Below are 14869 nucleotides of genomic sequence, written 5' to 3'. Positions count from 1 at the left end.
AGAAGACAAAAGTAATTCTCAAGCTTCCAAAATCATTTTCTAGCACTAATTCCAAGTGAGTAAGCAAAAAATATGAACAAAAGATTCCTGACAGCATCTCTTTAAATTTTGCTCTACCTTCTGCCTTGCCTGCAAAAGTTTCAAAAACAGTGGAAAGGTATGCCAATAAAATTATAGCTTGCTTTAAGTTAATACCAGAATTAAAAGCTGATGCAAAGCAAGCAACTTTGATAGGAGCTTTTGGGAAATACAGATATCACCAATTAGAGTGACAAAGGAAAACAAGAACATTTGCCCCACCAGCACATCTGTAGTTGTGTACTGTACTGAAAACCACAAAACTAATGTTTAGTAATGAATTTAAATTTCAGGGCTCTGGCAGGCTGCTTAACATATAAAAGATGTATTTACTCAAGATTCCAGCTGGAAAATTACAACTGGGGAATGTCTGTCCCACTTTCATTTTTAGGGGACAGAAGGCGATTTCAAAGGGAAGGCACAGAATCAAGCTTAGAATATTTTTTTCATTATCTGAAAACAGTTGTGTGTGATATGTGAGTTTTTTTCAATCTCTGGATCCCTCAGTTTACTGTAATTCTATGAGATGGATACAAGTCTTCCAGGACCTTAACTTGATTAAAATGAGACTGGTGGAGCGAAATCCTTAATGTATTGTCATGCATAAGATCTGTCTCTTACTTCAAACCCATTTCCCACTGCTATCTGGGGTGCATTTCTCCTCACACTGCCACCCTCCTGGATGCCTGGAGAGCAAGGAAGAGATCATCTGCTCTGCACTCCATATTCTAGCCTTGTGTGAAATCAGAGATAGACAAGCACCTCTCAGATCCAGGGACTCCACAGGAGTCATATGTGCTTTTGGAGTATCACCATTGTACAATAATGACTTTATAAAGAGGTTATAAATACTTCCAAATCCATGTTTTTCATACTGCTGGACTAATGCCTCTCTCCTCCTTCACCATTTTCCTATTGACTATATTCTTCAACATTAAATGAATTAAAGCAACTTTAGTCCAACACTCTAGTGGATATTTTTATCATCATGCTACTTTGGTTAAACCAATGTTACAAGTATTAACATATCACATACCCCTTGGAACGAGACTGCTGGCTACCACCATAACCTGTTTTTTTCTTCTTGGATTCTCTGAAGAATGGTAGTCTCTTCCTCTTTTTTCCTTTGTTTGTGCTGTTGCAAAAATAGCTAGAAGTTGTGTGTGTGTCCTCTACCTCCTCACGCTCACGTTTTCCAGCATCCGTGCCCGCAGTTTGGTAAGAGTCAGTGTCTTCTACAAATGGACATTTTGTTAAAACTAATGCAACTGGGATAACTTCCACAAAATAATTCCTAGAGCAATCTCAATTTAAAAATGGTCAGTGATGAAGAATCCACCAGAAGCCTTGGTAAATAGTTCTATGGCTAATTACCCTCCCTGATAAAAAAATTATGCCTTATTTTCGGCCTGAATTTGTCTAGCTTCAATTACCAACCATTGAATCTTGTTACACTTTTCTCTGCTAGATTTATAGTTGACCAAAGCATAAGTCATTGGAGAATTTTAGTTTGTGGTTTGTTCACCCATGCTACAATGTTTGCCCTTAACTAGTGGATGTGAATGGGAAAATACAGTGCAAGATACATCTCGAGGCTGAAAATCTCCTCTACGCTCCCAGCCATGAAAGGAGGACCAGCAGATCGGCAATCTTACTTTTCTTCTCTCATTCTTACCCAGGACATTTGAAGTCCAGTTATCCACCACTGGATATTTTTTTTTAAGAGTTATAGTGAATCTCTCCTCTTCCACCCCCCACCCTACCACTTGCCTTTTAGTTAAGGACCCTTCGGGGAGGGCGGGGGAGGGTAACTCAATGGTTTGAGCATTGGCCTGTTAAACCCAGGGTTGTGAGTGCAATCCTTGAGGGGGCCACTTAGGAATCTGGGGCAAAATCAGTACTTGGTCCTGCTAGTGAAGGCAGGGGGCTGGACTCAATGACCTTTCAAGGTCCCTTCCAGTTCTAGGAGATAGGATATCTCCATTTATTTATTTATGTGCTCTAAAAAGCCACAATTTTTAAAAATGAAAGTTTGAACACAGGCCATAAAGCTGTATTTTAACATGGACCCCTTATGTGACTTCATACAGAGAAAAGGCTTTCTATACCTGGCAGTGTCCATTCAGAGTACTTTTGCATGACTTGAATTATTTCTGCACCATACTTTTCCAGTTTGTCTTCTGTAACACCATCAATCTGAAGCAAAACCTCCGAGTCAGAAGACAAAGTTTCTGTATGCAGACAAAGAAATCTGATTAGATAAAATTTATATCAGACAAAACAGATTTTGCATATATATATATATATATATATATATATATATATATATATATATTTTTAAGAAACACATAAAGGAACATTTGTAGGTTTAAAATTCAGGTAAAATGTAGACAGGATTGAATCAGACAACCAGATGTATTTTTGGAATTTTGTTCAAAGATGGGCAACATGTTTCCCATCAATAGGATGTCAGAACTACCGATTTCCATTCATATACTAAACAAGGAACAAACTGAATCAGAGAAAATCTTAAATACTCTTTTAAGAGCTCCATTATAGAGCTTAATATGCAAATAGCACTTAATCATGCCCATCAGAGCACAGTTTGGGAACGGGGGTTTAAAGAAATCAGGACAGAATAGCAGCACATGCCTCTCTTCCAGCAGACCGCCTCCCAGTTAGTTAGCATGTACACTACAGTCAGCAGCAAGCTGAAGGATGGATGTCAATCAGGGTGCTCTCAAACGGTCACAAAGCGTGCCCCCCCAGTGTAAACCCACCCCTGGGATGAATCCTGCTCTGAACCAGAAATAGCCTACTGCCCCCAGAGGAGTTTTGGTCATGAGGATAAATATTACCTGCTATTCTCTTGAGTGTAGCAGTGTTAAAAATATTGAAGTAATGGACAGCAAAAACCTTCCCAAGAGTTTTGCAAACATCTGTAAGTTCCACAAGACATTTCTTAACCATCTCTTCCCGTTGTGACATTTTTGTCACTGAAGCCCTTTGCTTCCGAATACTGCTGGCGTTCTCAGTTTCATAAAACTCCACCTATTAAAATGAGAAATAAGTAAATAATCTATATGAGAGAAATTGCAGAGCAGCTTAACAGCAGATATCTGGCCTTTAACCAGTAAAAACAGGTATTAAAACTGAAAACTCTTTTTTTGGCTAACACTTGTTATTCTCTTAAGGTAACTGCTTACCCAACAAGAAGAACAACAACTCTACACAAGATCCTTTTTATGTGTATGGGGTTTTTCAACAGGGATCCCAAAGCCACGTGGTTACTAGGCATAATCCTTTTTAAAGGATTGTGGGACTGAGTTCACAAAACACAGAAAAAAAACCCCACACAGCAAGTTTGGGTGGGGACTGATGGAGCTGGTGGGACTATTGTTGAGGGCTGGCTGCTTAAAGTGGCTTCTCTCTTTTACCCCTACCTACACAGGACTGCTCTGAAAGGGGAGTTACCAGTGCGCTGGCTAGGCAGCTTTCCTTGGAGCTTAACACTGGCTGGTGAAGAGGGCTGAGGAGCTGCAGATGGACTGGGGTTAGGAGAGAAAGGAGCAGGGCAGAAACAGCCTCAGGGAAAGGAGAGAGTTGCTTTTTTCCTCCACTTAACTAGTTCCTTTAGAGTCCTAGGGATCACAGGAGTTTGCCAGTTTTGTTTCTCCCCTTGTGGGGTGTAACCCAGTTGATGCCCCCTCATGAACTACTTTTTGAGTCATGCCCTACCACTTGAAAACTGTTTGGTTAGCACATTGGACTGGAAACCAGACCTACTGCATTCTATTCCCTGCATGTGACAAGTAATTTCCATTGTCAACAAGTAGGTTATACTAATACTCTTGACAACTCACTGGAGTTTTGTAAAGTTTAACTAATGGTTGCAAAGCACCCTGAAATTATTGAATAAATGAGATTATAGAAATATAGTTATTTTTGTTTTTAAACTATCCTGGCACTCAATGTAAATTCAAAGTATCTGCATGCTCTTAAAGCAGAGAAGAGCAACATCAGTTTCATTTTCATTTAAGAAGGAAACACCAATGTAGAATTAAAGAAAAAGTAAATTGGTTACACACCTGTAGATATCCATTTAGGACAGCCTGGGCTTTCTCTCCTACCGTTACATATGCTACTGCTTGCTCGGCGGCAGTGATATACAATTCTTCCTCAAGAATCTTATCCAGTACCAGCTTTCTAAACAGCCTTTCCACATTATGTCGCGAGTAGGCAGCTCCCTTCCCAAATATACCGGACTGAATCCTAGCACTTTTCGTACCTGTTTAGTAAGAATAAACAGAATTGGTCTAATAACCTAGCCAGTAAGTTACACAACTGTGGAAGGCTATGGAGCCATTTTGCACAGCCCGTTCACAAAAATCTGAACAAGTGGCAGAAGCTTGAAGACTTACAATAATTATCATTTTATCTACCCGATATAGTCTGGCTAGGGTTTTTATTTGTTCTAGAGCACATACCCTATGGATTACTCTCAGGAAAGAACCCTATTGGTATAGATCTTGTTTCACGCTTTTGCCCATGCTTTATGGCCCCTCTGGCATACAGCCAAGCTTTGGCCTACACCAAATATTTGAGCGGTAGAACAGAACTTACCCAAGAAAATGTCAATCATCATGTTCAACGTATACCTTCCAGAACCGGCATTTCTTCTCCCCATTTGTCCACAGTGCTCTTGAACAAATCTTATAATACTTTTCACTTCATCCGTCACATTTCTTGATTTGTAATCCTGTCACAATAGATTTGATTAGAAAGATTTGTTGCCATTGTAACGAATACCATTTGCTACTGACAACTTTGTTTCTTAGTACTAGGCTTTTTCAATCATAAGTTAATTCTGATCCTCATCTAGATTAGTTATTGCCTGTTTACACTGATATGCCATTGTCATGGGAATTTTAGGTTACTAAATAATCCTTTGAAAATGTAAAAGGATCAATAACGTTAAAGAACAGAGATATTTCAAAGCAATTTTACTGTTGTACAAAATTGATACAGTATTCCAGAAGACTGGAAAAGGGCAAATCTAGTGCCAATCTATAAAAAAAAAGGGAATGAAGACAATCTAGGGGATTACCGACCAGTCAGCTTAACTTCAGTACCCAGAAAGATAATGGAGCAAATAATTAAGCAATCGATTTGCAAACACCTAGAAGATAATAAGGTGATAAGTAACAGCATGGATTTGTCCAGAACAAATCATGGCAAACCAACCTAATAGCTTTCTTTGACAGGGCAATAAGCCTTGTGGATGGGGGGAAGCGGTAGATGTGGTATATCTTGACTCTAGTAAGGCTTCTGATACTGTCTTGCATAACCTTCTCATAAACAAACTAGGAAAATACAACCTAAATGGAGCTACTGTAAAATGGGTGCATAACTGGTTGGAAAACCACTTCCAGAGATTAGTTATCAGTGGTTCGCAGTCAATCTGGAAGGGCATATCAAGTGGGGGCCCGCAGGTATCAGTTCTGCTCAGTATCTTCATTGATGATTTAGATGGATGGCACAGAGAGTGCACTTATAAAGTTTGTGGACAATACCAAGCTGGGAGGGGTTGCAAGTGCTTTGGAGGATAAGATTAAAATTCAAAATTATCTGGGAAAACTGAAGAAATGGTGTAAAATAAATAGGATGAAATTCAATAAGGACAAATGCAAAGTACTCCACTTAGGAAGGAACAATCAGTTGCACACATACAAAATGGGAAATCACTGCCTAGGAAGGAGTACTGCGGAAAGGGATCTGGGGGTCATAGTGAACTACGAGCTAAATATGAGTTAATAGTGTAACACTGTTGCAAAAACACCCATCATCATCGTGGGATGTATTAGCAGGAGCATTGTAAGCAAGACATGAAAAGTAATTCTCTACTTGTGACGAACTGGGACTGTTCTTGCTGGGGTGTGGGAATGCTGACAGGGGAGTGTGACTAGGATGGTCTGCATCGGGGGATGGGAGTCTGCCCAAGGGAACATACCTGAGCTTGTAACATGAGAACCCAGGAGGGGGTTGGAGGTCAGGTGACTCCGGGGCCCGGGAAACTGAACAAAGGCTGTGGGAGGGGTCGCGGAGAGCGGAGTGCTGGAAGCAGGCTGGAGAGATGGCTGGGAGGCAGAGATGGCTCTGACCCCCCAAAGGGGGGTGGGCTGGCATGCCCTGGGACCCCAAGCTGGACCTAACTGAGGGGGGTCCTGTTGTCTGTGCCTGCAAGACCTGTCTTGGACTGTATTCCTGTCATCCAAATAAACCTTCTGCTTTACTGGCTGGCTGAGAGTCATGGTGAATCGCAGGAAGCCGGGGGTGCAGGGCCCTGAGTCCCCCAATACTCCGTGACACTACTCCACACGGATTAAGCCTCAACTGAAGTATTGTGTCCAGTTCTGGGGGCCACATTTCAGGAAAGATGTGGGCAAATGTCCAGAAGAAGAGCAACAAAATGATTAAAGGTCTAGAAAACATGACCTATGAGGGAAGACTGAAAAAATTGGGTTTGGTTAGTCTGGAAAAGAGAAGACAGAGGGGACATGAGAACAGCTTTCAAGTACATAAAAGAGGAGGAGGGGAAAAAATTGTTCTCCTTAACCTCTTGAGGATAGGACAAGAAGCAATGGGCTTAAATTGCAGCAGGGATGGTTTAGGTTGGACATTAGGAAAAATTTCTTAACTGTCAGGGTGATTAAGCACTGGAATAAATTGCCTAGGGAGGATGTGGAATCTCTGTCATTGGAGATTTTTAAGAGCAGGTTGGACAAACACCTGTCAGGGATGGGCTAGATAATACTTAGTCCTGTCTTGAGTGCAGGGGACTGGACTAGAAGACATCTCAAAGTCTCTTCCAGTCCTACGATTCTGTTTGGTTTAACAGCGCTTATACACTCAAATTGCAAGAGTAATGTTTGAGTATTGTGTTAATCAAGTTAACTAATTTTAAAAATATCCATGTAGTATTCAAAAGTAAATAAAGTTGGATGCATAAATTCTAGTGCATCCAAATGATAATATACTACCTAAAGTCTACATTATTTTATTCAATATTATCATTGGTTTAAAACTGAGAAGAGAGTGGGGTAGTGCTCTAAGGACAGGATTAAGCACTAAAGTCCTTTGGACTAGAATATTGACTCACTGTGGAAACAACACCATTTTACAGATGGAGAAACTGAAACAGAAAGGTATCATACTTCCCTACCTTGAGGTATTATGGGGATTAGTGTTTGAAGTCCTCTGCAGTTTAAAAACTAGGTGTACTAATTCAAATCAGCAGACTTATTAAAGAATCTTACATTTTCCAGAAAAAAGTCCTCCTGCACATTTTCCCACCAATTAGTTTGGTTTTTTTTTTTTTTTTTTTAAAAAGGTAACAGGACTTCCTTTCTAACGCACTTAAGAAATAGTTTTTAACTTTTCTTGAACACAATTTATATTGCAATTGAATACCTTTTTAAAAGTTAATTCAGAGAAAGGAAAATATAAGTAGTCAATATATATGAATTAAACCTAGCCTTTAATTTGTGTATTTATTATTAAATTTGGAATATTCATTTTAAAATGTCATCTATTGAATTACTAGGAGCACCAGATATTTAAACCAAATAGTAGTAGATGCTTGATTGGCCTGCAAAGCTGGGGAAGCTGGAAAAAAAAGGTGGGTTTAAGATCCATCAACCCTTTTGTTTTACTCCTGGTCACACTAGCAATCTGCTGGTCAATAGATGTTGACCTGTAGAGACTGCAAACCCTCCCCTCCTCCCAAACTCCTTCCCAATCCATTCCAAATTTGTATCCATTATGATGTGGCAGCTTTGTGCTCCTCTGACAGCACAAAGCTGCCTCAGAGCCATCTTAGATGGCAGCTGGAGGATTCCACCTGTGGGGGAGAATTCCTAGGTGGCATAGCCAGCACAGTGAGTTCTGTGCCAACTTCTTCTGGAGCAGTAGGCATGGCTGGGAGAAAAGAGGTGTCTGAGAATATCCTTAAACTTCACAGTCCTGAGCTTCCCCAACAGTTCCTGGAGTCCACTTGCAGCTAGTGTAAATCTGTTCTAGGTTACACCTTGGGACCAACTCAAAACACTTGGTATCACAGAGCATGAAGGATCTCGCTCAGCATCTCTGTATCTGCCTTCTAGAATATATTAGCAAGTTTTCTGAAGGTTGATAAAAAAATAAAAAAAAAAATAAAAACACAATTGTAAGAGCTCAAATTTACAGATGTAATTTTTTACCTTCTTTCGACAACAGTTGTCACAAGTTACTTCTGGGTGTTCCTTACAAAAGGAAAGATTAAAACCAGTTTCCCCAAAGTAAGCCAAAAGCTGTATTCTCCGGCATTCATGTACGTTCTCACAGTAATGAACCATACTGTAAAGGTTGTCAAAGTGGGTTTTTCTTGTTTGACTGTTTCCATCTTTTTCCACTGAAATAAAAGGAATGCATTCATTGTATTCGTTACACAATGTACAAAAAGGCTAAAGTCATTGCTGATCAAACAAATTACCTCAAGCACTTAGATAAAAGTAGTCAGATACCTAGGCAAAAAAATAAATACTTTTTAAGTCAGTCAAGACATCTCATTCCACTTTCAAGAATTTAAGAACATGGGGTAGAAAGAAAGCCACAGACATGGTCTCAGTATCTGTCCCAAAAGTAGAAGTTTGGAAATTCTGCAAAATGAGTAAATTGGTTGGGTTTTTAAACTAAAACTAAGGTATAGGTAAAGAAAATTTTCAGAGAGGGGAACAATGAAAGCATGCTGGGGGGACCCTGCAACTACAGTGATCCAGTCCAGTGTTATATATGGCATTCTGAAAATCTTTAAATAGCAAACGAATATGTAAATAGAACAGGACAAAAACTTAACATGCCTGAACTACTTATTTCCTGTTATAACATTTGATATATCAGAAATGGGAGCCTTTGCTTACTTTGTATTAGCCTTCTAAGCCTGGTTACATCACTATAACTGTAGAAAAGCAAACAGTGAGAAACTTCACCATCTCGTCCAGCTCTGCCAGATTCTTGATAATAACCTTCCATAGATTTAGGGAGAGATGCATGAATAACATAGCGTACATCTGGTTTATCAATTCCCATGCCAAAAGCAATTGTTGCGCATATGACCTGGAATAAGAGCCATTAATTATTATACAATCAAAGCTTTGCAAGGTATTCATACAGCACTTTACACTATGACTGTATTGCGATCACTCACATGTAGAACCCTACCAAATTCACAGTCCATTTTAGTCTATTTCATGGTCATAGGATTTTAAAAATTGTACATTTCATGATTTCAGCTATTTAAATCTGAAATTTCAGGGTGTGGTAATTGTAGGGGTCCTGACCCAAAAAAAAGGAGTTGCAGGGGTGGTCACAGTATGGTATTGCCACCCTTACTTCTGCGCTGCTGCTGGTGGGACGCCGCCTTCAGAGCTGGGCACCCAGCCAGCATAGCTGCCACTCTCCAGCTGCCCAGCTCTGAAGCCAACACAGAACATGGCAATACCATGACTCCCCTAAAATAACCTTGCAACCTGACCTGCAACTCCCTTTTGGGTCTGTACCCCCAATGCGAGAAATGCTGGTTCCACACCCTCCCCCCCCCCACCCCCCCGTGAAATCTGGTTTTTTATGTGCTTTTACTCTGTACTCTACAGATTTCACTGTCCATGATGCGTTTTTCATGGCCGTGAATTTGGTATGGCCCTACTAATATGATCCTGTATTGAATGCAAAATTAATTTTGGTGTACTCCCAAGAGAAGACAGACATTCAGTCAAAACATTTATATTTACAAACATCATCTACTTTCCCAGAAAGAGTCTAGTGGTTAAAGCACAGAACTGAGAGGAGATCGGAATTCTAGCTCCTGCTCTGCCATAAACTTGCTGTGTGACCTTGTGCAAAACACTGAATGACTTTGTGTCTTATTTTCTCCACCTGTGAAAGAGTGCCCTACCTCACAGCAGTACTACAAGGCCTCAAGTCCTTAACTTTTGTAAAATTCATAAGTATAATATTTATTACTGTTGCTTATAAATATTCCATGTAAATGCGATGCTGACATTAGCATTTCCCCTACAGAAGGGCTAGCAACTGTTTTCTGAATCTCTATTCTGCACAATGATTTAATTCCATGTCTAGTCATGTAAGATTTTTATATTAACTTTAGTTTCTTTTTTATGTGCATCTTGCTGTAGTTTATGCTTTGTGTTTTTGAGAGTCCCACATTCTTCCTGTAGAATCTCTATTAACCTTCTCATTTGTTTTTTCCTTTTACCTGACACCCATCCTGATTAATCCATTTTCGTTGTACAAGATCTCTAACGGTGTCACTGAGGCCAGCATGATAGGCAAGTGCAGCAAGACCCTTTTCCTGTAGAATTTCAGCAGTTTTGTTACAGTCCTGCCGCGAGAGGCAGTAAATTATTCCAGAGTCATCTGTGAATATAAAGGGAAAATTTGTGCTGGAATGTAGGTTCTTCTGTTTCACAAGTATCAATAGCCTTCTCAGCCAACCCAGCTTTAATAAAATCCATTTTAAGAGTTCGCTAAAAAAATAAACGTTTGCACGGCAAAGGCAATTTTCTTATTACCAAACATTTGTCAATTCCTGATTTAGATATTTTAATCTACAAGTCCCTTTTTCCTATTCATTCCCAACAGGAACTCCTACTTTAATGTGGCCCAATGATTAATCTTAAGTCTTGGCATCAAAGAACTAAATTACTTTGCCTCTAAAATTTTGTTCTTCTACATTTACCAGTACTCTCAAAAGGCATAGGAGAATAGAGTTTTAGGCACACACTACTGCCTTATACAAGGACTGTAATTCATTCAAATGTATATGAGCACATCCAGCTACAAGAAGATTCAGTACTCACGCGGATGATATTTTTTGATCCATTCCAAGCAGTCCAATGCCACCCTTTTTGGCTTTTTGGGCAATACATCATATTTCAAGTTATGCCTGTTAAAGCTCATAGTAAACCTAAAACATAATGTCCAAAGCACGTTAGCTTCATATACATAGTATATTTTTAAAAGAGGGGCTATGAGTCTTTTGAGTAAAAGGTCAAAGCAAATGACACTAGACTGTCTCATTGAGAACATAATTTTGAATCCACAATATCAATGAGTGATCCTGGTATTGCAGAATTTTACACTATGTAGTAATCTCCACAGGATAGGAATTGTCTGGAAGGACTCCAAATTCAGATTAACTACTACTTCCTCCCCTAAAACTCTGAATAGGGAGTCTTTTTTCATTCTACCTGGCCCAGTTGAGATTGATTTTCCTCACTTTTTGGATCCAGGAACACTTCGGTAAATGCTAGTGTTGTTGTGTTCATCCTATGGCTGGGAAAGCAGAAGGCAGGCCTACTCTGCATTATATAAACCAGCAGGACAGACATGCTCAGAGACAGGACACATGCACTGCATGGTAAAAAGTGAAATTTACCTACCTTAATTTTTCCCTTTTAAATCCTGACATGCTTCTAATATGGGGATTGTTACATGCATTTTTCAGGGCATGAAGTACAGTAGATGACATTTCTTTTACATGTTCACAAAATTATGATAAGTCCATGTCAACCATGAAAAAGCCCAAATGTCCACATCAAATCTATCATTTGATTTTTTAAGATACCAAATCTTTCTGCACTATTTAAAGTGACACCTGAATTATCTATTTGTGAAGCCTGATGTACACTGGCAACAGGGTTTGTAATGGTTTCTAACTCCAAAACCTATCAAATGCATGCACTGAAGCATAGCTGTCCCACTTTCTTAATAAAAGACTATCACAGTTTCCAAGAGCAATAGAAGTTTATCAGACCTGATGCTAAAGAACTATGGATCAGATTATTCACCCTGAGTAGCACCTTACTTCACAGGTAGTCCCTTTGAAGTCAATAGATCTAAGGAGGACAAAATTACTTAGGTTTTGCTATTGCATGCAGTGCAAATGCAATACAGTCCAGATTTCATTTGATACCTTACTTGCACTGTTTGACACATTAAAAAATCCTTGCCATACTCAAGCTTTGGAATTTTCCCACTAAATGCTATAGATCATATTCTTTACCAGCTCTGCAAGGTTTTCATGACAATTTACCCTCCCATCCTTTCAATGATAAAGAAAATTTCATGAAACTTTACTGTGTGAAGAGATGTTCTCCCCAAGTGGGGAAAGAAATTTGGGAAGTCTGCTCTTTATTTTTAACACTTTTTGTATTTAATGGATTTTAAATTCCATATATACAGTCATATTAAATTGGATACAAATATCTGTATTTTTCAGGTGACTGTAACACAAGTTCATTTCTTAAATTGAAAGTGAAAATTTTTCTGCCTAGATAAGTGCAATTTACTCAATTTTTTGGTAATACTTCCAAACAACTTACACCTGTGGTTTTAGCATCTCAAGTTGATTTAGAATATCCTTTTGTACTCTGGGATTAGCAGTAGCAGTCAGAGCCATCATAGGAACAGAGGGAAACCTCTGGCGAAGCATGTTCAGCCGTTTATAGTCTTGACGAAAATCATGGCCCCACTAGTTCAAAAAACAAAATTAACCTTTTCACACTCTACTGAATAAAGTTTTCAATCTATTTTGAAATTGTGGGTATTTAACAATATAAATCAATAGGTATCTACCTGACTGACACAGTGTGCTTCATCAATAACGAAACGTGCCAATAGGTCCCTCTCATACAGATTTTTCAGGGCTGAAATCAGTCTGCCACTTGAACAAACCTAGGTAGACCCACCACCAAAAGTGGAACAGAAAAACATTAAAACATAATCACCACCCTATTTAACTAAGAGATTATGAAACTAAAGGTTCTGTAGAGAGGTGGGTTGTTGTTTTTTTAACTGCATACAGAACCTTTAAAGCAGTCTTTAATGGTCATCATTCTAGACAGATTTTCATGAACAACTAGGAAACTGATAAAAGCAACAGAGAGTCCTGTGGCACCTTTAAGACTAACAGAAGTATTGGGAGCATAAACTTTCGTGGGTAAGAACCTCACTTCTTCAGATGCAAGATGTCTTGCTCTGAAGAAGTGAGGTTCTTACCCATGAAAGCTTATGCTCCCAATACTTCTGTTAGTCTTAAAGGTGCCACAGGACCCTCTGTTGCTTTTTACAGATTCAGACTAACACGGCTACCCCTCTGATACTAGGAAACTGATGTGGAACTAAAAATCCTTATTTTTTCATCCAGCCAAAATTCCTTTTTGACAAGCAGCATTAGGGAATTCCCACAGGTTTCTGTGCCTGGCCATTTAAAGAGCCTATTTCTGACCAAATCAGATGAAAAATTTACTTGGGGGGAGGAAAGACTCATTAGCATGAGCTCTCCACCACTAAACAGCCCCCCCTCCCCAGAAGGCTTTCAAGGAATAATCAAAGAGACAGCATTTCATATTGACAATTTCTACAGAAGGAAATTAACGCAGCAGAATAGTTCCTTTGATATTGATCTGCAACCAATTACTTTGATTGGGTGAAAAACAATGATTGTTTTGCCCTTGTAATCTCTCTCAAAATAGCCATACAAATTTAGGCTGAAAATGAGAGTGCAGCTCCTAGATCCGTTATACTTATAACAGGTTACTCCGTACCAACCAGCTGGGAAGACAGACCGGTATACATTCTAGAAAGGATTATTAACATGGCAGTCTTTCATTTCAAAATTTCACCACTTACTTGGTTGTGCTTTGTTTGGGCTGTTCTTTGGTTCATATTAGTTACAAACAGGAAGCATCTCACAGAATTATCTAAAGATGTTAGTAGCTTATCCCTTTGTAAGAATTCTGTTGTTGTTTCCTGACAGATATTTGTTGCATTTTTTTTAAATTGAGCTATATTAAATATCATTCTTACAAAACATTTTTACTAGTAAAAATCTTTGTTTGGTTACCTTGATGACACTTTTTGCTTTTAAGATAAATACAAACCTTCTCTGGAGTAACATAGAGAAGTTTTATTTGGGGATCTTTTTTTGACAGCTGTATATAGATTTTTGAAGCCTCGGTATCAGTCCTATCACCAGTCAGATAAGTAGCAGAAATCTATGTGGTACAGAAGAAAAAAAGATATTTAGATTTCATCTAACATCCGTTTAACTTCAGAAATTTCTTCTTAATGTAGTGTTTAACCTACTTATAAATTAAAAGCACACCTGGTCTATCTTCATACATTTTGTCACTGAATACAGAATTTGAAAAAAAAATATTGAAAATGCTAAATACATCCAAGATACAAAAACCTTGTCAATTACAGGCATCACAGTGCTCTGTAGCCATTAGGAAAAAGACCAGGAATCAGAACTCCTCTGTTCTGCTCCGAACTCTATCAACGAAGCACTGTGTGACTTTGGGAGTCACCTACTTCCTCTGTGCTCCAGTATTCCCATCAATAAAATAGCTGTAATGATACTTGCTTACTTCATGAGCGTGTCATGAAGCTTATGAAATATTTGTAAAGTGATTTGAGATCTTACGTGAGAAGCACTATAGAGATGTTCTTAGAAGGCACAAAGTATTTTTAAATAAAATTAATATCTTCCCGAGTACCCACAAACATATAATAATGTGGTGCCAGAACAGATGACCCATATTCCAAGGAAGGAAGAAGTAATTTATACCCTAACAATTAACTTTTAACTTCAGTATAAACAGTAAATTGTAACAGATGAATTAGACTCTGCTATGAAAGAGACACAAACTTACTTTGAAAGTGTATTAGA

At 38.8% G+C, this 14869-nt stretch overlaps 1 protein-coding gene across 4 annotated transcripts in view; it reads right to left on the bottom strand.

The window, feature by feature from the left end:
* BLM (BLM RecQ like helicase) overlaps positions 1–14869 on the bottom strand; it is a 32581-nt gene that overhangs the window by 1511 nt on the left and 16201 nt on the right. For all 4 annotated transcript variants that reach the window (XM_054042878.1, XM_054042875.1, XM_054042876.1 and 1 more), the window contains exons 10-21: positions 14079–14192; positions 12772–12870; positions 12519–12667; positions 10995–11101; positions 10391–10551; positions 9036–9231; positions 8337–8527; positions 4702–4837; positions 4167–4366; positions 2937–3129; positions 2187–2309; positions 1115–1313 (exon numbers count right to left, since the gene is read on the bottom strand). In XM_054042878.1, coding sequence (XP_053898853.1) covers positions 1115–1313; positions 2187–2309; positions 2937–3129; positions 4167–4366; positions 4702–4837; positions 8337–8527; positions 9036–9231; positions 10391–10551; positions 10995–11101; positions 12519–12667; positions 12772–12870; positions 14079–14192 — 1868 coding nt within the window. The remainder of the gene's footprint in view (positions 1–1114; positions 1314–2186; positions 2310–2936; positions 3130–4166; positions 4367–4701; positions 4838–8336; positions 8528–9035; positions 9232–10390; positions 10552–10994; positions 11102–12518; positions 12668–12771; positions 12871–14078; positions 14193–14869) is intronic.

The sequence above is a fragment of the Malaclemys terrapin genome, chromosome 10 (assembly GCF_027887155.1).
Source record: "Malaclemys terrapin pileata isolate rMalTer1 chromosome 10, rMalTer1.hap1, whole genome shotgun sequence".
NCBI classification, from domain to species: Eukaryota; Metazoa; Chordata; order Testudines; family Emydidae; genus Malaclemys; species Malaclemys terrapin.
Note: the sequence above shows the minus strand (reverse complement) of the source record. Positions and strands in the feature narration are given on the sequence as shown.